General features: G+C 38.2%; 2 protein-coding genes across 2 annotated transcripts in view; one reads left to right on the top strand and one right to left on the bottom strand.

The window, feature by feature from the left end:
* Positions 1 to 11,158, bottom strand: part of LOC137772126 (uncharacterized) — a 54,907-nt gene extending 43,749 nt beyond the window's left edge. Inside the window, exon 1 of the mRNA XM_068556038.1 lies at positions 11,041 to 11,158. Coding sequence (XP_068412139.1) covers positions 11,041 to 11,158 — 118 coding nt within the window. The remainder of the gene's footprint in view (positions 1 to 11,040) is intronic.
* An 82-nt stretch (positions 11,159 to 11,240) lies between these two features.
* Positions 11,241 to 21,976, top strand: SC5D (sterol-C5-desaturase). The gene is made up of 5 exons (XM_068556189.1): positions 11,241 to 11,330; positions 17,032 to 17,249; positions 18,380 to 18,512; positions 20,022 to 20,122; positions 20,484 to 21,976. The coding sequence occupies exons 2-5, from the start codon at positions 17,040 to 17,042 to the stop codon at positions 20,937 to 20,939; spliced, it is 900 nt and encodes a 299-aa protein (XP_068412290.1). The 5' UTR covers positions 11,241 to 11,330; positions 17,032 to 17,039; the 3' UTR covers positions 20,940 to 21,976.
* Positions 21,977 to 22,630: the final 654 nt, after the last annotated feature.

Here is a 22,630-nt window from a genome sequence, read left to right as displayed (position 1 = left end):
TATCATTTGAAATAGCATAAAAATCAAATACCTAGGAATAAATCGAACAAAAGATGTGTATCAAAAGATGTCATTAAGACAAACAAAATTCAAGCTACAGTTTGGGAGAAGATACCTGCAATACATATAATTGAAAAAGTATATATCCAGAATATATAAAGATTGGCTACAAAGTAATTTTTTTAATGTAGACAATTCGGTAGGTAAATATAGGGGTGAAATGTCAGAAGAGGCACATCAAAAAAGTAGATATTCAAATGGCCAATAAACATGAAAACATTAGTCAATGAGGCAGTTTAAATTAAAACCAGTATCTGTGTAAAATACCATTACATACCCAAAGAATAGTTATAATTTAACAAACTGATAGTATCCCATATTGGGTACTGCAAAAGAATCTGGAGCAACTGAAACTTTTATATGCTACTGTTGTTGGCACGAGGATAGACAAATGTATACCTCTAGAGGAAATGTAAATTGCTACAAACATTGAAAACTTGTTTGACAGTAATGTACTCAAGCTAAACATATGTAAAATCTAAGATCCAGCTATTTACTCCTACAGATATACAAAACAGAAATGCATACTTACATGTATCAAAGATGTATGTAAGAAAGTCCTTGACAACACTATTTGTAAGAGTGCAAACTGAAAACAACCTGAATGTTTATCAACGGTGTAATGGATAATATCATATAGTCATACAATGGACTACTATGCAGAAAAGAAAATAAAGGATTGCTACACTGACAATTTGCATTAACCCACAAACATACTATCAAATAAACGACACAAAAGACAGAAGAATAGGAACAGAATTATTCTAATCATGTAAACTTCAAAAACAGGCAAAACAAATCTATAATATTAGAAATCAGGATGGTGACTACCTTTGGTTAGGAAGGAATGTAACTCGGAGGGGGCATGAGGAGGGTTCTGGGGTGCTGGTAATGTCCTCTTTTTTATCTGGGTGATGGTAACATGTGTGTGTTAATTTTGTGATCGTTCCTCAAGATGTACATTTGTAGTTTGTATGTTTTCATCTGTATGTATGCTATATGTCAATAATAGTTTATTTTAAACAATGACAAGTGCTATAACTGAGGCATATAAGATATGCATGGTGTGTATTGAGGAAGACAGAAGGGAGTGACCTAAAAGGCGTGTGTTAGGAGTTGAATTGAGTTCCAAAAAAAGATAGGTGGAGTCCTAACTCCTAGTATTTCAGAATGTGACCTTATTTGGAAATAGGGTTGTTGTAGATAAATGTTAACTATTGATAAAATGAGGTCATGCTGGAGTAGGGTGGGTGCTTAATTCCATATGACTGATGTCCTTAATAAGAAAGGGGGAATTGGAGCAGACACAAGAGAGAACACCATGTAATACCAGAGGCAGACGGTGGAGTGAGCTAACTGCAAGGCAAGCAACACCCAGGATTGATGGCCACCACCCGAAGCTAGGAAGAGGCATGGAAGGCTCTTCCCTAAAGGTTTCAGAGGGAGCATGGCCCTGCCAGCACCTTGATTGTGGACTTCTAGCCTCCAGAACTGTCAGACAATACATTTCTATTGTTTTAAGCCACCTAATGCGTGGTACTTTGTTAGGGCAGCTGTTGAAAATGAATACAGTATGCATTAGTGTTCTATTTTTACATAGGAGGCAGCTGAAGTTCTATGTCACTGAACTAGGGACCAGACTAAAAATTAGCTCTGGCATTTAAAGTCCATCGGTGACAAGCAAAGCGGTGAGTAAATAAAAGATGTTTGGGGAAAAAAAACCCAGCTCTCTGACATTTGGACCAGCCATTCCATGTTCTTTCCTTTACCCAACATTTTCTAAAGCAAAGATTTTGGAAATAGTTTTCTCAGTAGAGAAAAATGCCGGTAAATAAAATGCCAGCCTCTTTCATCAGAAAGATGACTTTCATTCTGTTTCTGATTATTTGGTGACCTAGGTATCTGGGTAAACTTTTTCATGAAACTATCACTCCCCACCTCCCACCCCTCACCTCCAGCCCCAGGGGACTCCAAAGGAAAGAAACACACTCACAACATGAGTGCAGCAAAGGGAGGGAATCACTGGTGAGAATTTAGAACTGAAAGCCAGCTCTCAGGCCAAATCCTTGTCATCTTGGTGGTATTAAACACTTCAAAATGAGAGTTGAAATTAGAGTGATCTTGGATTAGCAGAATCCCCAGAAGCCTGACAGAAGCAAATTAAATTCCCCCATGGAGAAATTCATCTCAGACCTCAAAGAATTCCAACAAACAGAACTCAACGCACGCAGCCCATCCTCCTTCTGTCTCGTTTATAAAACGATGCTCAGCTTTAGCCACATTATAGTCCCATTTTCTCATCCCAGAACATGCTACATGCTTTGATTTGTCACCCATTGCAGAGGCAGCTCCTCTGACCTTCTAGTCACATCTATCACCTGACACGGGTGACTCCCATTTCTCCTTAAAGTCTTAACTTGAGCTGTGAAGCTGCTTTGAGTTCCTTAGACAAAGTCAATATTCTCTCTGTGCTCCAATTCTATTCAGTCAAATTTTGTATTTACAATTCAAATTTCCTCAGGCCCCACCAGTCCACGGTTATGAATGCCAACACCTCAACATGAATAGTTCAAATGTCACAGATTATTTGCTCCTTGACCGTAGGTCTCACCCAAAGTCTCCCTTAGTTATTTCTGGGAACTTATGGGTGTGATGTTATGTTCTGCTGTGGCATGGCCTAGCAGGCGTTTGTTTACCTAACATTTGCTTTTCCATGTCCATGTGAATTGCCTTCCTCTCCTTTGCAGTCCTAAAACCACTACCTCTAACATCTTTTGTCTTTGGCTGAGGATGGTATTTAAGGTGAGGACTTTGGCCATTTTGGTGAGTTATTCAGATTTCCTGGGTCTCTCCCATGTGTACATGTTATTAAACTTCTGTTTGATTTTTCCCTGTTAATCTGTTTCATGTCACTTTAATTCTTAGACCAGCCAAAGGAACCTAGAAGGATAGAGGAAGATCTCTTCCTTCGCAACAGCCTCATTTTATCCCCTGGTTCTGAAGCAGCATTTCTTCCATTCCCTGTAATTCACAGGGTTCTTTATGGATACTGCTTCTTCAACTACTACCTTGTTAAAAAACACAATTCAACCTGGTACATTTGAAGATCCAATTGGCTTATTAAACAATTCACGAATTTGGGCAGCATCTCATCTGGCCAGCTGAGAGATACTCACAGGAGTTGTACAAAATGGAAGGTTTTTCCTTTGCTTATTTCTGAAGAAGAATTGTGTTTAGTGATTATTTTATTTTTTTAATAAGTTTTTTAAAATATAAATTTATTTATTTGTTTTTATTTTTGGCTGTGTTGGGTCTTCGTTGCTGTGCACGGGCTTTCTCTAGTTGTGGCGAGGGGGGACTACTCTTCGTTGTGGTGCACGGGCTTCTTGCAGTGGCTTCTCTTGTTGCAGAGCACGGGCTCTAGGCGCACAGGCTCAGCAGTTGTGGCTCATGGGCTCTAGAGCACAGGCTCAGTAGTTGTGGTGCAGGGGCTTAGTTGCTCTGCAGCATGTGGGATCTTCCCAGGCCAGGGATCAAACCCATGTACCCTGCATTGGCAGGCGGATTCTTAACCACTGCACCACCTGGGAAGCCCCTATTTAGTGATTATTTTAGATGGTGATATTATAGCACTCATCCATGTGTAAATTATTTCACATAGGGAAGAGTTCTGACCTGTACCTATTATGGTTCTTATTGAAAACAAAACAGGATGTGCATTTCTGTCATGTTATGAATATATTTCTACTTTATTTTGAAACATTTGCCAAACTAATTACTATAACACTGTATAACATTAAAAATGTTCAAGGACTGCTTAGCATTAGAAGCAGACTATATCCCAAAATTCTAAAACAGCAGCAAGTGTTGTTGCTTGTATAAAGATAAATGATAATTTTTAGACTAATTTCCATAGTGCCCTGTTGGCATTAGCACTACCATTGTACCCTGCTGTATAATAAACAATCTTACACATTTATCAACTGTTGATACAAATGTTAGTCCTGTCAAATACAAATTGGCAGGTGCCATCTACCTCTACAAGGATTAAATCATGTGCTGCTGCAGCGGCTGACTTTCAATACCCCCCCGAAAGGAGCTCAGGGTGGAGAGCAGAAATGAGGCATTCCGTGCTCTGGGAAAAACTGGCAGAACAGATCTTCAGACAGATATTTTCAGGAGACGATTTTATGAGCCCAATTCTTATACCTCCTCATATCTAGAAAAGCACTGAAATCCTTCATGGTCATGTCTGCTCCTCATGACTAGCAGTACCTTCACAAGACTAGCAGAAACTTTTTGCAAAAAAATATGTGCTTGTTTGCATGTACTCCTGATTGACCAAAATCACATGTACACTGACCTTCCCCCCTACCTCTTTGGAGCAGTTTCTCAGAGCTATCTGAGATGCTATCTCCCGGGCTATAGTCCTCATTTTGCCCCAAATAAAACTTAACTCACAACTCTCACGTTGTGCATTTTTTTTAAGCCGGCAGTCCCTAACCACTTTTTATGTTTTAAATTTTTGAAATTCAAGTGTAACTGCCATAACATAATATAAACACTAGAGTGTAAAAAAACAACAAGAACAAAAAACCAAAATGGAAGGTTTTTATAGGCAGAAAGAGGGTGGGACAAGGAAGTTAAAAGAGTGGGTTTTTCAGGCAAGGTGACCTTCCCTTAGGGGAAGGAAGGAGGGGGCGGTCTCAGGCAGATTAGCTCACCAGTGTTGACCAGGAAATTCCAGACTGATTGGTTTAAAATTCCACTCCTGGGAAGGGCTGCAACAGCAACTCCTTCTTCGTTTGCAATTTTAGGGCAAGTGACTCAACCTTGAGCCTTTCGTTTCTTTTGTAAAGAAAGAAGAACAAAGAGCATCTCTCACCACCCACATGGCAAGAAACCAATCTCTCTGACAATAGCCAATGAGAACCTAGCAGCTGCCAATGGCGGTGTGGGTGAGCTTAGAAGCAGAACTTTTGAGGTTGCTGACAGTCAACTGAGTGAGTTTGGAAGGGATTCTCCCCAAACACAGCCTTGAGATGACTGCAGCCCTGGCTGATACCTTGACTGTAACCTCTGAGAGATCCAGAGCCAGAGGCTCCAGCTAGGCTGCAACCAGATTCTCGACCCACAGAAATTGTGAAGCAAACGGTTATTGTTCCATGCCCTTATGTTTTGGGGTAATTTATTACAAAGTAATAGATAACTATTACAGAAATGGAAACTCTGACTTTAGCTGAACAAATACACTACCAGAATAAAGACTACATTTCTCAGCCTCCCTAATAGTTAGATGTGGTCATGTGACTGAGCTGTAGCCAACAGAATGTGAGAGGTAACACGTGGAGTTTTTAGACTGGGTCTTTGAAAAGCTATGCATGTTTCATACCCTCTTTCCTATTTCTCTATTTAATATGCATAGTTATGATAATGACAGAGCTACAAGATGGAAAAGCCTAGATTCCTGAATCACCATGTGGAGGAGGGCTACCCACTGACCAGGATCATCCATTTGACCTGTTACGTGAGTGAAAAATAAATTTCCATTGTGTCTCAATCATTACAATTTGAGGGTTTATTTGCTACCATAGATAACTATGCTAATTTACACCTTTATGTGAAAGGAAAATAAACTTTTCTCTGGAGTAAATCGCTAATATTTTGGATGTCTGTCACATGAAGCCTAGCCTATATTATCAATATGTATACCTTAAGAATTTTATTTTTAACCTAAATATTTATTCCCCAGTCATTAAAGCCTTTCTTTTGAGTATGGTTCTTCTGACTGGAGTTCTGAGTAGTTTTTCTTGTATAGACTGTACCTGTAGTGCTTTGCATTGGATTTCCAGTTTCATTTTGTTCAAAGTGGAGACAAATAAAGACTCTTGCAAAGCAGATTGAATGCAGACTACTACTAGATTTGAAGGCTTTTAAACAATTCTCTAGTCTGCTCATCAGTGAATTCGGTACAGTTGCAGAATACAAAATTAATATACAAAAATCTGTTGCATCTCTATACACTAACAACAAACTATCAGAAAAAGAAATTAAGGAAACAATCCCATTTACAACCACATCAAAAAGAATAAAACATCTAGGAATAAATCTAACTAATGAGGTAAAAGACCTGTGCTTGGCAAACTATACGATGCTGATGAAAGAAACTGAAGATGACACAAACAGATGGAAAGATATACTGTGTTCATGGATTAGAAGAATTAATATTGCAGTATTAATAATACTACTCAAGGTAGTCTACAAATTCAATGCAACCTCTATCAAAATACTAACGGCATTTTTCAAAGAACTAGAACAAATAATTTTAAAATTCGTGTAGAAACACAAAAGACCCCAAATAGCCAAAACAATCTTGAGAAAAAAGAACAGAGCTGGAGGTATCATGCTCCTTGACTTCAGGCTATACCACAAAGCTACAGTAATCAAAACCATATAATACTGGCACAAAAACAGACACATAGATCAATGGAACAGAATAGAGAGCCCAGAAATAAACCCACACACCAGTGGTCAATTAATATATGACAAAGGAGGAAAGAACATACAATGGAGGAAAGACAGCCTCTTCAATAAGTGGTGCTGGGAAAACTGGACAGCTACATGTAAAAGAATGAAATTAGAGCATTCTCTAACACTATATACAAAAATAAACTCAAAATGGATTAAATCCCTAAATGTAAGACCAGAAACCATAAAACTCCTAGAAGAAAACATTGTTAGAACACTCTTTGACATAAATCGTAGCAATATTTTTTTGGATCTGTCTCCTAAGGCAAAGGAGACAAAAGTAGAAATAAACAAACGGGACCTAATTAAACTTAAAAGATTTTGCACAGCAAAGGAAACCATCAACAAAATGAAAAGAAAACCTCCTGAACGGGAGAAAATATCTGCAAATGATACAACCAATAAGGGGTTAATATCCAAAATATACATACAGCTCAAACAACTCAATATCAAAAAACAAACAACCTGGTTAAAAAAAGAACAGAAGACCCTGTATAGACATTTTTCCCAAAAAGGCATACAGATGGCCAACAGGCACATGAAAAGATGCTTAACGTTGCTAATCATCAGAGAAATGCAAATCAAAACCACAGTGAGATATCACCTCACACCTGTCAGAATGGCTATCATCAAAAAGACCACAAATAACAAATGTTGGCAAGGAGGTAGAGAAAGGGAACACTTGTGCACTGCTGGCGGGAATGTAAATTGGTGCAGCCACTTGGAAACCAGTATGGAGGTTCCTCAAAAAACTAATAATAGAACCACCATACCATCCAGCAATTCTAGTCCTGGGCATAAATCTGAAGAAAACAAAAACACTAATTAGAAAAAATACATGTATCCCAATGTTCACAGCAGCATTATTTACAACAGCCAAGATATGAAAGCAATCTAAGTGTCCATCAACAGATGAATGGATAAAGATGATACACACACACACACACACACACGCACACACACACACAATGGAATACTACTCAGCCATAAAAAAAAAGAAATTTTCCCATTTGCAACAACATGGATGGACCTGAAGGGTATTATGCTTAATGAAATAAGTCAGAAAAAGACAAATATTGTATGTTATCACTTATATATGGAATCTAAAAAATAAAACAAACTAGTGGATATCACAAAAAAGAAACAGACTGTTATAGGGAACAAACTAGAGGTTACCAATGGGGAGAAAAAAGAGGGGCAAGATAGCGGTATGGAATTAAGAGGTACAAACTACTATGTACAAAATAAAGAAGCTACAGGGATATATTGTACAGCACAGGTAATATAGCCAATATTTCTCATAACTTTAAATGGGGTATAATCTATAAAAATTTTGAATCGTCATGTTGTATACCTGAAGCTAATATAATAATATTGGGGCTCTTGCATGTTACCACTACACCAGCAGTGCTGATGTAAACCACTATAATATTATAAATCAACTGCATCACAATTAAAAAAAAAAGAATTGACACAAGGGTTAGAATTAGCAAACAAGAATATTAAAGTAGTCATTATAACTATCACACACACACACACAAAAGAAAGGTAAAGTAGAGACATGGAAGATAAACAGTGCTGCCCAACAGAATTTTCAATGATGATGGAAATGTTCGATCCCTACAGGATCCAGTATGATAGCCAAGAGCCACAAGTGGCCAGTGAGCCCTCGAAATCTGCCTAGTGCAACTGAGGAACTGAATTTGTTATTTTTTAACTTATTTAAATTTAAGCACACATAGCTAGCCTCTACCATATTTGACATCACAACACTAGAAGGTCTAGGAAAAAAATATCATCATTGGGAGGCTCTCAGGGGAATAATGGTTCCTTTTCCTCTTAGATTAGGATGATTAAATCTTATCAAAACTAAGCTTGCACAACCAAAAGTAAACTTAACGTCACTGACTTTACTTCTTTACCAATCATTCTATCCGTGTTTTTGTACTAAACAATTCTATACATATGCTTACCGCTGCTAATATTACTGTAATTGTTGTTGCTGCCGCTGTTCTTCTTCCTTTACACCTCCTTCTTGGGCATAAGGGATACCACAGTGCAGAAATATGAGAAGCCATGGTACATATTATCCTAAGCATTCCAGAGCTTTCAATATGCTCTGCAGTAGTACTTCACAGAGCATTGAGTACAAAGGTCTTTTCTTAGCAGGCATGCAAGAAATGCTTTTGACAATAAAAATCTGAGAAGACAACACCTGAGAAAAAGATTGACTCAATAAGTAACTCTCTAGTTTGTTTCTAATTAGGCAAAACCATTTCAGTAAAAAAACGAAATTGAGGCATGCTCTCCACTGTGGACAACAGAAGTCAGAGGGGAAAAAAACGTACAAGAAATGTCTTCCTAATATGATGAGATATTTCAGATACACAGAAGATATATGTTCTGTGTATCTGATGTTAAAAATTATGAGGCACTAGAATTCCTATTATGGGAGATAATTTTTTTAAGGTCTAAATTTAGTTAATTTTAGTATTAATTTCTCATCAACAGTTCTGGGTTACTTATAATTAATGTGATTCTATGCATATAATGTATTTATTTATTTTTTTAATTGAAGTACAGTTGATGTACAATATTATATGTTATAGGTGTACAATATTGTGATTCGTGATTTTTAAAGGTAATACTTCATTTATCGTTATTATAAATATTGGCTATATTCCCTGCATTGTACAATATATCCTTGTAGCTTATTTTATACATAATAATTTATACCTCTCAATCCCTTACATGGGAGATAATTTTTAAATACTTCATCAAAAAACCACTCTGGAATGTTTACCTTAACTATTAGTAAAGGAAATAGCAGTAGTACGATCAGAAAACCAACAAGTATTTTACTGAGGAGGGGGAGATAAATACTTAATGTAAAATTTAAACATGCCTGGATAATGTGATGAAGACATTTCTAAAATTGAGAAGGAAATAAATATACAACAAAATGCACATATCTTTAAAATTTCTCTAGACTTTTATAACCACCTGACCCACACCCAATTCAATGTGTATTTTATGAGCATTCATCCTTATCTGGTCTTTCTGAAGAATTCTTCTTAGTTTTCATAGAAACAACAATTATTTTTCTTGGCAGACTCAAATTTTATCAATTTATGTAATTTAATTTCCCAACCTTTCATAAATCTATCAATTTTTGTAACATAATTTCCCAATCTTTCAAGAGAAGTCTGTTATTTTTTTTAATCTGAAGTTAATTCAAGTAAAGGGGATAAATATACTTGTAGACTAACCAACCACGCAGGCGAGCTTTACCCTACATCAATCACAAATCTGGAAACTTTGTACTAGGTAAACACCTTTAAACCACATTTTAATTTTCCCCAGAAATGAACGTAAAAATCTTAATCTCAAAAATTAAAGGATGCAATAAGAACAATAACAAAGGAAACAAAAGTGAAGAAATGTGAATTAGAAAGTAGGAGGTAATTTTACAATATATACAAATATCAAGCCATTATATTGTACATCTGAAACTAATATATGTTAATTTAAAAAAAGAAAGTAGGAGGCAAGCCACAGATATTTAAAACAATACTCATATAAAAGGTTTTCATGATTAGAGTCTAATAATTTCTCCTCTTACACTGCAGCACTTCTGATGATCCTATAAGGAAACAAATATTCTTCTCTAAAGTTAGTCATCTCTCACTTTCCGGTATTTTCTTCTATCTATCACTCTAGAGGGAACAAAATCAAAGGACTTTCTTCGGATTTTCTTCTGATGGTCAAATTCACTAGAACAGTGGTTCCCAAACTTTATCAAACATGGGAATCAATCCAGGGTTTGTTAAACCCAGCTTCCTGGGGTCCTCCCAGAGCTTCTAATCTAGCAGGTCTGAGGCGGCTCCCAAGAACTTGTGTTTCCAGGAAACTCTAAATTTGTTGGACACTGCTGGTTGGACTTTGAGAACCACTCCTCTGAGGCTTCCAGAAAGGTTTATTTACAAGTGTGACCACTGCAATTCATATTTAGAAAAGCTAACAACGACAAAAATAAAAACCACACACGCGCGCAAAAGCAAACCTCTAGGAATCTACAGATACTCCCGTTTAGTCTGCATAGATCTGCTTTATCTGTACTGCGAAAAGGTTTCTGGCATTTCAACACCTACCTAAACTGGTTCAGCCAAATTCTAGCCATTCAGTGTTATAGAAAAGAGCAGGCTGGGGTTGAGAAATACGTATTACCAAGTTGTCTAACAAGTATTGGCGCCTCCTTCTCTTAAGTAGAAAATGCTTCTAACATGCATTTCAAAAGAAGTATCATCTAGTTCCCTCAAGGCAGAGCAAGGATTGTTTGCATAAATAACGTAAACCTGCTCCGTACAAGACTTTGAGCTACACACACAAGCGCCAGTGAAAAAGCAAAGAAACAAATACAACCTGAAACTCCACCCTGCACCACCTTAGTACCTAAATCAGGTCCTCTCCTCGCTTCAGTCCCTGGGAACGAAGGGGGCGTGTTGGAGCGCGCGGCGCCCACGTGACCGCCGAGAGCCCCTCGCGGCCAAGTCACGCGATCTGCCGTCATATCGGCTTATGCCGCCGGCCTCTGATTGGTTGGCGGCGCCGGTCGCCCCGAGCGTGGGGTCAGGCTACGCCCTTCCAGACCTTGCCTGCTTGCTGACAGACGCGGTCCAGTAGCTGGAGCAGCCGGGGCCCCGCAGGAATCGAGTCAGCAGCCGGCGGCGGACCCTCTCTAGGTAGGGATGACAGGGGGGCGGGGAAAGGAGGGAATACACCTGAGCTGGAAGCGACAGAAGAGGAGGAAAAGGGGGTGGAGAGACTAAGGCAAGACGCAGGTGGGGAAGTTGAGAGTGCGTCTGCCCCCTTCTTCAGCTTCCCGCAGGCGTTCGTTGACTGCCTCCTAGATGTAAGGCACTAGGCAGACTCTGGGGTTCTGTCTGCGACACTTGACCTGAGGACTCCTGCGCTGACCGTTAGCAGAGACGGCCAGGTAGCCGGGTGTCCTGAAAACAATTGGCTAGGCGGCGGCTGTGATGGGGAGCGTGCGGGGGGCAGGGCACGCGCGCTGGCCGGGACTGGCGGGAGGCTGGTTGCCGCCAGAGACCTCCAGATTAGGGGCCTCTGCCCGGACAGAGGCGGGGTATGTCAGGGCACAGGGAGAGGTGAAAGAAACAGACATGTGCATGGGCCTGAAAAAAATGAAATGTTTGATGTTGGCTCTTGGGGATCTCTTATCCAAGGCAAGTTTGTCCACGGAACACTAATAAAGCATTTTGCGACGGATTTCCCTCTGTTCTTGGGGGGATTTTTTTTTTTCTTTCAAGCAGCAAAGGAATTAGGTTGAAGCAAGCCCCAGTTACAGCAGTGTAATTAGGATGGAGGGACAAGCCACGGTTTGAGAAGACAAGAAGGGAAGGGAAATAATCTATTAGTTTAGCATCCTAATAGGAAGAATCATGTCTGCTAGCATCCCTGTGTAACAGCAGAGCAAATTTGGAGGTGGTATAGGAGATAGTTTCCAAACTGGAAAGTTTGTGGTAGCCAAACCACCTGTCTTTATATCACCTGTAGGTGATAGAACTTTATAACTACCTGTAGGTTACCTGTCTTTATATCACCATTGATTTTTTTCTTTTTAAGTTTCTAATGATAGGCACCTAAAAATAAATACATGACCCTTGCTCATTTACAGAGTGCTTTCCCATTCATTATGTAATATAATGAACATGGGATAATCAGAATTCCGCATCTGCATGCCTATACCTAGATATTACAATGTAGTAGCTAGGAGAACAGGCTCTGGAATATACATCCCAGCTGTTACTTGTTATTTGTTACTGTTACATTAGTTAACAACTTATTTAAATATTCCTGCCTTCATTTTCCCTATCTTTAAAATGGGGGTTATAGAAGTATCTACCTCATAGAGTTGTGAGAATCAAGCGAGGTGATACATAAAAAGTGCCTTTTAAGTAATACCTGGTTGTCAATAAATGTTAGCTATTATACTAACAGTATGTTATCTATACTTTTAAAGTAAAGCAGAATGACTCAAGTCATTTTAAGCCTAATTGTATTTTGTTGATAACTATGTTTTAAGAAAAGGTTTCTTTGTTTCAGCCAAAGTAAAATAATGTAAGTTTCTATTTGTTAGGGATACTTAACTTAGGGTCTGTAGAGCCCCTGACTTTAGTGGATATAAACCCCTTAAAATTATATGCAAAATGGGCTTCCCTGGTGGCGCAGTGGTTGAGAATCCGCCTGCCAATGCAGGGGACACAGGTTCGAGCCCTGGTCCCAGAAGATCCCACATGCCGTGGAGCAACTAAGCCCATGTGCCACAACTACTGAGCCTGTGCTCTAGAGCCCACGAGCCACAACTACTGAGCCCACGTGCCTCAACTACTGAAGCCTGCACGCTCTAGGGCCTGTGTGCCGCAACTACTGAGCCCACATGCTGCAACTACTGAAGCCCGTGCACCTAGAGCCCGTGCACCACAACCACAACAAGAGAAGCCACCACAATGCATAGCCCGAGCACTGCAACAAAGAGTAGCCCCCGCTCGCCACAACCAGAGAAAGCCCACGCGCAGCAACGAAGACCCAACGCAGCCAAAAAATTAAAAATTAAAAAAAAATTCTGTGCAAAAGTATGTGAGCTTGTAGAGTCATTGAGAATTTAAAAATTTAAGGAGCTGAAGAGATACTAATGAAGAAGCAGTAGAACTTGGTTCAAGTCTGTGGATTTTGCAACCAGCCAGGGAGTGACTGAATCCCTTCTCCAGCATTTGTTTACTTGATGACTCTGGGAATTTTCTGTGTCCAGCTTTCTTATAAGACAAGAATAATACTAGTACCTGACTTTTAGGGTATATCTTGAGAGGGTTAAATGAGTTAATATTTACAGTACCTCATATACAGTAAATATTGATATTAGAAATGAACTTATTCCTTTAAAACATCAAATGACATCTTTTTCTACTATAGGTTAAAGTGATTTTGGCCCAGCTTTGGTTCCTGTAACAGTAGTAGTAATAGCTCCTATTTGTCGATGAGCTTCCCCGTGTCAGATAGTACCACACCACTATGTACTTCGTCTCTAAATCTTAAAACAATTCTATAAAGTAGATATGCTTTCTCCATTTCACAGATGTGGGTTTGAATATAAACTTCAAAATTGAATTGCAGTTTTGCGATCATAATTGTTAGTGATTGCAAACTTTTTTTATGTTAGATGTCAGAAATTACAGCAATATATTTGTGAATACCTAATTACTACATCCCACAAATAGAATTAATTGAAACCAAAATCTGAAAACACTTAAAAACAGGTTTCATCTCACAGTATTTCAACTGCCTCCAGATGGACAGAGGTTCATTCCCTCCTCCCTTCTAGGTTCTGGTTTACTGTCACAGCAGTTATGTACAGGGCATATGCAAATCAATACAACTCGCATGGTCTTCAGTCAAAAGCGAAATTAAAGAGTTTTTTTATGATTAAGGACTGAGATCTTATTAAAGTTTTCACTTACACCGGATATTAAAGGTTGAATAAAGAAGATTCATGGTTAATGTTTGAGTTACTTTTGGCTACACGGTGCTGTCCCAAATACTATATGGAATTATGGCTGTTGGCACTATAGGTAACATGCAAGACTAGTTCACCAACTCTTACCAACCTTTAGTGGTATAACAATATTCTTTTGAATTGTTGGGTTCTTCTTCATTGTTTATGTTTCTGGTATTACTTTACGTACTTGACCTGCTGCTCCATCCTTTATGGCTTCAACTGTTGCGATACTACTAGGCTCCCTTTTGAACTTCAGATTCATATTTGCATGTAGTCTACTGCTTTTGCCTAGGAGCCCAGATGAGCCACAGCAATTAGACTTAAGACCCAAACTAGGGACTTACCTGGTGGCACAGTGGTTAAGAATCCGCCTGCCAATGCATGGGACATGGGTTTGAGCTCTGGTCAGGGAAGATCCCACAGGCCGCGGAGCAACTAAGCCCGTGCACCACAACTACTGAGCCCACGTGCCACAGCTGTTGAAGCCCACGCACCTATAGCCCCTGCTCCACAACAGGAGAAGCCACCGCAATGAGAAGCCCGTGCACCGCAATGAAGAGTAGCCCCTTGTCGCCGCAACTAAAGAAAGCCCGCACGCAGCAACAAAGACCCAACTCAGCCAAAATAAATAAATTAATTAATTAAATTTTTTTTAAAAAGACCCAAACTGAACCCATCATTCCTCGCACCCCCAAAGTCCCTGTTGCACCCAAGTCTGCTAGCGCCACAGTATTCCCTGTTTTGATTATCATAGCATCACCATCCATTCAGGCAAGGTAAAATCTCACAATCAACATAGATTTCTTTCTTTTTTTTTTTTAATTGAAGTATAGTTGATTTACAATGTTTTGTTAGTTTCTGGTGTACAGCAAAGTGATTTAGTTATACATATGTATATTCTTTTTCATATTCTTTTCCATTATGGTTTATTACAGGATATTGAATATAGTTCCCTGTGCTATACAGTAGGAGCTTGTTGTTTATCCATTCTATATATAATAGTTTGCATCTGCTAGTACCAAATTCCCACTAGATTTTTTCTTCTTTCACACACTCCAGTATCTAATCAGTTATCAAGTCCCATGGGTTATCTTACTTGCTAAGTCTCTGATGAATGTGTCCATTCTCACAGCTACTGCCTGAGGTCAGGCGGTCATCTTCTCTAGGTTAGTCTACCTCAGGAGCAACCTAGACTCCCTGCTTCCCATCAGTACGATATATTCCAAATGGGCCACATCCCCTGAACCATGAATGGACCATGACCTTTCCGTGCCTTTGCAGTTGTTATTTCTACTTGAAATAGCTATTCCTAACCTTATTTTTTTTCTGGTAATGTCCTTCAAAGCCCAAATCAAAATTCTTCACTATACAGCCTTCTGTTGTAAGCTGAGGTAGTTGTGTTGTCTTTTCTGATTTTACACAATTTGCATATATATACCTTTATTATAGCACTTGTCATATTGATGTAACTATTGATTTCTGTAGTTGCCTTACCTTGAAGGTGGATTTAGACTATATCTTTTTAATCTTTGTATGCTCATCACCTAGTGCGGTGCTTGATACTTAATTGTTGTTTGAGTGAATTAGCAATATACGATGAAGGATGTATGTCAATATCTGCATTAGTTGATTAAAAATTTCTTTCCATGTCAATGTGAGAAAAAATGCTTGCAACTCATATCACAAACAAGGGGCTAAACACCCTAATTAATAAAGAGCTTCTCGAATTTGATTTTAAGAGACTAAAAACCCAGTGGCAATTTTCAGACTGGTTTTTTGTTATTGTTGTTGTTCAAAAGTTTTAATTATAGATGAGAGGTGTTTGGAATACAGGACACATTTCCCACTACAAACAGTGCAGTGAAGAAGGAGGAAGTAGATCATAAATGATAGAGTCAGTGGTCAGCTCACAGAAGCTGACCATGAAGTTGTTGAACTAGATTCAGGATCATGAATAAAGTTTTTCAGAGTTTAGGCATCTGGAACAGGAGTTGGCAAACTTTCCTTTTAAAGGGCTAGATAATAAACGTTTTAGGCTTTGTGAGCCATGCTGTCTATTGCTGTGACTCAGCCTTGACTTTGTAGTACAGAGAAGCAGCCATAGACAACATAGACACATCTGGACATAGCTGTGTTCCAACAAAGCTTCTTTACAGAAACAGGCCCTGGGTTCGGCCCGTGGGCCACAGTTTGCCAGCCCCTGACTGGGGTGGGGAGGAGGGGGAGGTGAGGAATAAATGTATTCTAGTTGTCACTGCCAAGAATACATCTCCCTTTGTTCTGTCATTGAGAGTTAGGGTTAGTCACGAGAATAGATAGCCCCTGACTTCTTTGGTTACAGTCACAGAATAGATACGTTTTAGGGAATTCATCTTAAGTCTCAGCGTTGAAGCAAAAATCTCTGAAATATGAGTCCTTTTAGGAGAAAGATGCTGCTGAAACTTGCGGCTGAAGGAGTAAACCATTTGCCTGAGTACCTAGTGCCCTGTGTTCCACATCTTTACTATTTGCCATGTTTACTCTTGCCATGTCCTATGGCAATAGGACATGGTGGAAGAGACACTAAGGTGCAATTAGATCTGGACTTATGCCACCTTTCAGCTTGTCCTTGGAGAAGATACTTCCTGGGCCTCAGTTTCTCTAACTGAACTTCAGTGTCGCTATGTATTATATCAAGAGACTGAACTAGAGATGACATTGAAGATCCTTCTGGCTCTAGAGATGGCATTTAGTGAATTCTGGTAGCAGCAGACTTGTACTACATATACTTATGAAAGCAGGAACTTCATATATAGTTTTTCTGAAAATTTTTTGCTTTGAGAAATGTCAACATGGGTAAATAATTGTTGTACATGTTTATCCTTTAGGGGCTAAGATGGATCTTGTACTCAATGCTGCAGATTATTATTTTTTTACACCATACATATATCCAGCCACATGGCCAGAGGACAGCATCTTCCGACAAGCTGTCAGTCTCCTGATTATAACGAATCTCGGTGCTTATATCCTTTATTTCTTATTCGCAACGCTGAGTTATTATTTTGTCTATGATCATTCATTAATGAAACACCCACAATTTTTAAAGGTAAGTGATTTTCTTACCTATTTTTTAATTATTACAGTAAAAATAACTGTGTATTTGTGAGATTTTCAGATTAAACTGGTTTTAATCTTTTTAGAGTTTCTGAAAACAGCCCCCGATGGGTTATATATTTTTGGAAAGGCTAATCCCCTCTCTCTTTTCTTTAATTTAAACGGATAAGTAAGCTGTACTTTTTTTTTTTAAGTTTTTTTTGAGGGTTTTTTTTTTAATTTATTTATTTTTGGCTGCATTGGGTCTTCGTTGCTGCGCGCGGGCTTTCTCTAGTTGCGGCGAGCGGGGGCTGCTGTTAGTTGTGGTGCGCTGGCTTCGCATTGTGGTGGCTTCTCTTGTTGCAGAGCACGGGCTCTAGGCACGTGGGCTTCAGTAGTTGTGGCACACGGGCTCAGTAGTTGTGGCTTGCGGGCTCTAGAGCTCAGGCTCAGTAGTTGTGGCGCACGGGCTTAGTTGCTCTGCGGCGTGTGGGATCTTCCCGGACCAGGGCTCTAACCCGTGTCCCCTGCATTGGCAGGCGGATTCTTAACCACTGTGCCACCAGGGAAGCCCCTACTTTTTTTTTTTTTTAATTGTAAGCCTGGTCTTGCTAGATACATAGACAAGAATTTCTTTGCTGATAGTGATGAGTAAATAAATGTATACATTTGTGTAATTGTTTTGATATTTGACTTTCACAAACTGAAATTTGCTTTTACTATGTATATATTTTTTGACCAGATAATCCAAACTCAGTAGATTCAGACTTGTGTACAATCACTTTTCTATTTCAGTTATTTGTATTTGTCAGTCACTACAAGGACTGAAAAAAAATAGAGAGGGTTGGGTGTGAAAGTTAATTATGAAAGAAATGATTATTCTCTAAATAGAACTTTGGAATAGAGATTTTGTGGGAAGGAAAAAAAGTTTCAGAATTCAAAATATTTGTTGCATTTGCTTCATACAAAAGAAATGTTTTTCTTACCCACCCACGCCCACATAGTAACACTTCAGTAGAAGCAATTTGGAGGTAAGCTCCTTCATATAAAAGAGATTTTAAAAATCCAATCCAGAACAATTTTATGCTAGTTTTGTTTACCATAGATTTTATGGTTTGTAAGTATTGGAAACTTCATTTTCAGAACCAAGTCTATCGAGAGATTATGCATTCTGTCCAGTCAGTGCCATGGATAAGCATCCCCACGGTCTCAGTGTTCCTGCTAGAGGTGAGAGGTTACAGCAAACTATATGACAGCATAGAGGAGTTTCCATACGGTGAGTATATAGTGTAAATGTCGGGAACAGATGGGTTTCTCTAAAGAACCAAATCTGCTTCTTTAAAGTCTTTGTTGTAGATGAAATTGTGCCCAGGGGAAGATTGGCATGATCAGAGCTAGAGCCTTGAATTTGTTTCCTATTATCTTTATTGAATTCAAACATCTGACAAAAAAGCTCAAGTAGTACATGATATTTATAAAAAATCAGAAAACACCGATTTTTTAAAAATAAATCCATCATTCTGCTACCTGGAAACTGTAACTCTTTTGATGTATATTCTTTCACTTTTCTATGCCTGTAATACTTCGTTATTTACATTACAAAATTGAAACCCTTACTATGCATACTGGTTTGAACTCTGATTTTTTTCTCTTAGCAGTGTTTATGCCCATATTTTCATGTCAATAAATATTGACATTATACAGTATATGTTTATACTATTGCATTGTATAGCTATCCATAGTTTATTTAAATGATCCATAATTTTTAGACCTTTAGATTGTTCTTGGTTTTCTATTATAAACAGTACTACAGTGACTAAACTAAAATTTTGTGAAATTCTGGAATTATTTCATCAAGATACATTTCTAGTATCTAGTATTAGAAAGTAAGAATCATAGTTAACATTTATTGTTGATATGTACCAGCTTCAGTTCTAAGCTTTTCACGTGTTACCAATCCGTTTTATTCTATTAATTCTATGAGGTAGGCACTATTACGATGCTCCTTTTATAGGTGAGTAAATTAAGTGTACAGAGAATTTCAGTAACTTGCCAAGCTCACTTAACAAATAAGTGGTGGATCTGGGACTGGAATCCAAGCTTGCTGGTGTCAGCACCCCTGCTCTCTAAGTAAGAGGTTAGCTATTTAAAGGAGGGAACAAAAATTACACACCAGGGTGCTGAATTGGCTCAGCGTTGGAAAGTGGATCAAAATATGAATAAAAATAAAAGGAGAGAGGGCATTCTAGATAGTTTGAGTAAAAGTACAGAGGTAAGACTTTGAAGATGTTGGGAGGATATTGAGTGAACCAGCCTGGTTAGTACACGAGCATATGAGGTTGGAAAGATCAGAAGGGGTTGGGTTATGGAGTAAATGCTAGGCTTACAGTATTTCAAGGGAAAATAAAATTCTAAGCAGGGGAGGTAATATGTAAAGATATGTTTTATGAAGATTAATATGAAGAAAAAATAAATAACATTATTCTCCAGCATTTAAATGATAAAGATGCCATAGGGGTTTACTCTTTCTGTTTCATAAATATCCTCATAGTTTAATGAAGAAATATTGTAGGTGGGATGCTTCAAGTTTTTATGAGAGGGAAATGAGCAGATCCCAGAGAGTCAAGGGAGATGGAGGTTATGATGAACTGAATTAACCAAAGCAGATAGTTAACAGGGTTTAGGTCTAGGATCAAATTTTGTCTTCTTAGATGGACATGTCAAAAGTAAACTCTGATCCTTGGAGCTGAATCTTGATTCTGCCATATCCTGTTGTCTCTTGTAGGCTGGTTTCGGTTAATTGCTAGTGTACTGTCCTTTCTCTTTTTCACTGACATGCTGATCTACTGGATTCACAGAGGCCTTCATCATAGACTTGTATATAAGGTAATAAGGTAGAGTCATTTGTAGGGGAAGAGAGAAAATACACATTTCAGCAATGTATAATTATAAATCCTGTCTCTGTTTTCAAGAATTTCTTCTAACTTATTAAATACCTAAGTAGCCTTAGTCATGACAGGTACAAGGTACATTTTGTTTGTATCCTTCTTTATGGGTCTGGAGGGGCTGTGTTAAAATCTTACTGTCTTGGGGTAAAGAAGGGGAGGGGTTTTTATAAAGTAATTGGCTAAATTCAAAGGGATTTTTTTAGTTAGGTCATTTCTCACACCATGAGCATGAAAAGCTAAGTCAGTTGTTGCACTGGGTAAAGCCTGTGGCATTAATGTGGTCTTCTTTTCTTCTGTAGCACTTACACAAACCTCATCATATCTGGAAGATTCCAACTCCATTTGCAAGTCATGCTTTTCATCCTCTGGATGGTTTCCTTCAGGGTCTACCTTACCACATATACCCATTTATCTTCCCATTACACAAGGTAGTTTATTTAGGTTTGTACGTCCTGGTCAATATCTGGACAATTTCTATTCATGATGGTGATTTTCGTGTTCCTCATATCTTCAGGCCATTTATTAATGGCTCAGCTCATCATACAGACCACCACATGCTCTTTGACTATAACTATGGACAGTATTTCACATTGTGGGATAGAATTGGAGGCTCATTCAAAAATCCCTCCTCCTTTGAAGGGAACGGACCACTTAATTATGTGAAGAAGATGACAGAAGAAAAGCGCAACAGCCATACAGTAAGTGGTTGTAACAATGAAAAATTATTCAATGGAGACTTTACAAAGGCTGAGTAGATTATTGCCCAATTATTAAATATTTTTAACCAAGGAAAATAATCTACAGCCAGGACGCATAGCAAGTGAAAATCAGTATTATGGGTACAGGTGAGGAACGACCATAATGGTAGAACAAGGGAACATGCCTTGAGCACCATGACTTTAACCTCGTGCTCAAAATACTGAATGTTGGTCTAAGGGAGAAGTTGTGTCTTTCCAGCCAGTAGATCTGTAATTTGTATAGCCTCAACAACAGTTTTTTAAAAGGTAGTGGATAAATTATTGAGGGGACTAGGTTATGTCCTTTTGCCTTAATTCATCCATATTCATTAAGTAAAATTCATTGTGCTTAATGATATCAAGACTAAACACCATAACAAAGAAGTACTAATATGAAGATGGTTCCTTGTTTCAGGAATGATTAAGTACTCAGAATTGGTATGGTAACATCTACTTGTACTTTGTGGAAGTGGAAAAATCAGTGTGAAAAAAAATCGTGATATAATGTATTAGTAGCTCAGTGACCTGATTAATAGCAGGTGTTATAAGATTATTGTCTTCCTACACATAGAAAACTTATTCTCTGGAGACATTGTCAACTGTTGCGTTTTACTGATGAACAAATAAATTGGAATTTTAGAAAATATTCATACTACCATGATTTAATACAGATCTGGGATTATTTAAAGATTTTGATGGTTATTGTTTTCAACCATTATTTAATAAGTGTAAAATTATATGACCCTGATTATATTTAGAAAGGGAAATTTGATGCCCAAATAATATATTAGACACCACTGGTTTTTTAATTAAATTGATGCACTGCACTTTTGGTATGTTTCAAAGTTACAATCCTGTGATTTTCTATAAAAGGAAATAATTGCCAAATATTTAGGCCTATCACTGAAGATTAGTTTTGAAATCTTATTTCCCCTCCTCTTTCTTCATTTTTCCCCACTCCCTCTGCAAAAAGATTTAACAAATACTTTCATAAAGAAATGTCATGTGTTGTAACATAAATATGTTGGGAAAACATGGTTTCCAAAAGCATTCTCTAAGCTGTTTATGTAAAATCAATAAAAGTTGATTATGACTATTATTAAAGTGTATCAGTTAAATAATGTAATAGCACAAAGTATTCTTTACAAATTTTATGTCAATCTGAAACCACAGAAATGATGTGGGTTGTCAAAACTTTTAGAATATCTCCAAATGTTTGATATCAAGGGGAGAAAGAGAGAAGGGAGTATCACTGTCTTTTTATATTTCACATCTTTTATTAGATTTGAGTGTTTTAGCAAGAGACCAGTCATAAAAGTTAATGCTTGGAATCCAGAAGAAAATGTTGTTTCTGTTTGAGTTCCTGTTACAGTGTTTAAGTGCTTTACTTAAACATACCAGTATACCAGTTAGTATTTTGTAACTGGTTCAGTGCAGCTAAGTGCTTTTCACTAATCCCCCGTGGTCCCTGTGCTCCACTCTGCCCAAGAGAAAGAAGGAAATTAAGAAGAAGTAAACTTTGTTTCCCATAAAAATGAAAGCTAATATTTATTGAGCTTTTACTCTTGATCAGGCATTGTTGAAAGTCCTTGACATAAGGGCAATGGGACCCAGTTGTGTAACTTTTCCGAGGTTATTTCTCTCTCATGTAAAGTCCAGTGTGGATGTTTCAGGTCAGTCGACAGTTTTCCACAGTCATCTGAGACCCA

Source organism: Eschrichtius robustus, chromosome 11 (genome assembly GCF_028021215.1).
Source record: "Eschrichtius robustus isolate mEscRob2 chromosome 11, mEscRob2.pri, whole genome shotgun sequence".
NCBI classification, from domain to species: Eukaryota; Metazoa; Chordata; class Mammalia; order Artiodactyla; family Eschrichtiidae; genus Eschrichtius; species Eschrichtius robustus.
The sequence above is the reverse complement of the archived record's forward strand: the minus strand, read 5'-3'. Positions and strand labels throughout refer to the sequence as shown.

Excerpts from the sequence above, each read along its gene's own strand:
- SC5D (XM_068556189.1), top strand. The coding sequence starts at position 17,040 with ATGGATCTTGTACTCAATGCTGCAGATTATTATTTTTTTACACCATAC. Across the intron at positions 18,513-20,021 it reads CATAGAGGAGTTTCCATACG|GCTGGTTTCGGTTAATTGCT; the intron begins GTGAGTATATAG and ends TGTCTCTTGTAG. Across the intron at positions 20,123-20,483 it reads ATCATAGACTTGTATATAAG|CACTTACACAAACCTCATCA; the intron begins GTAATAAGGTAG and ends TTTCTTCTGTAG.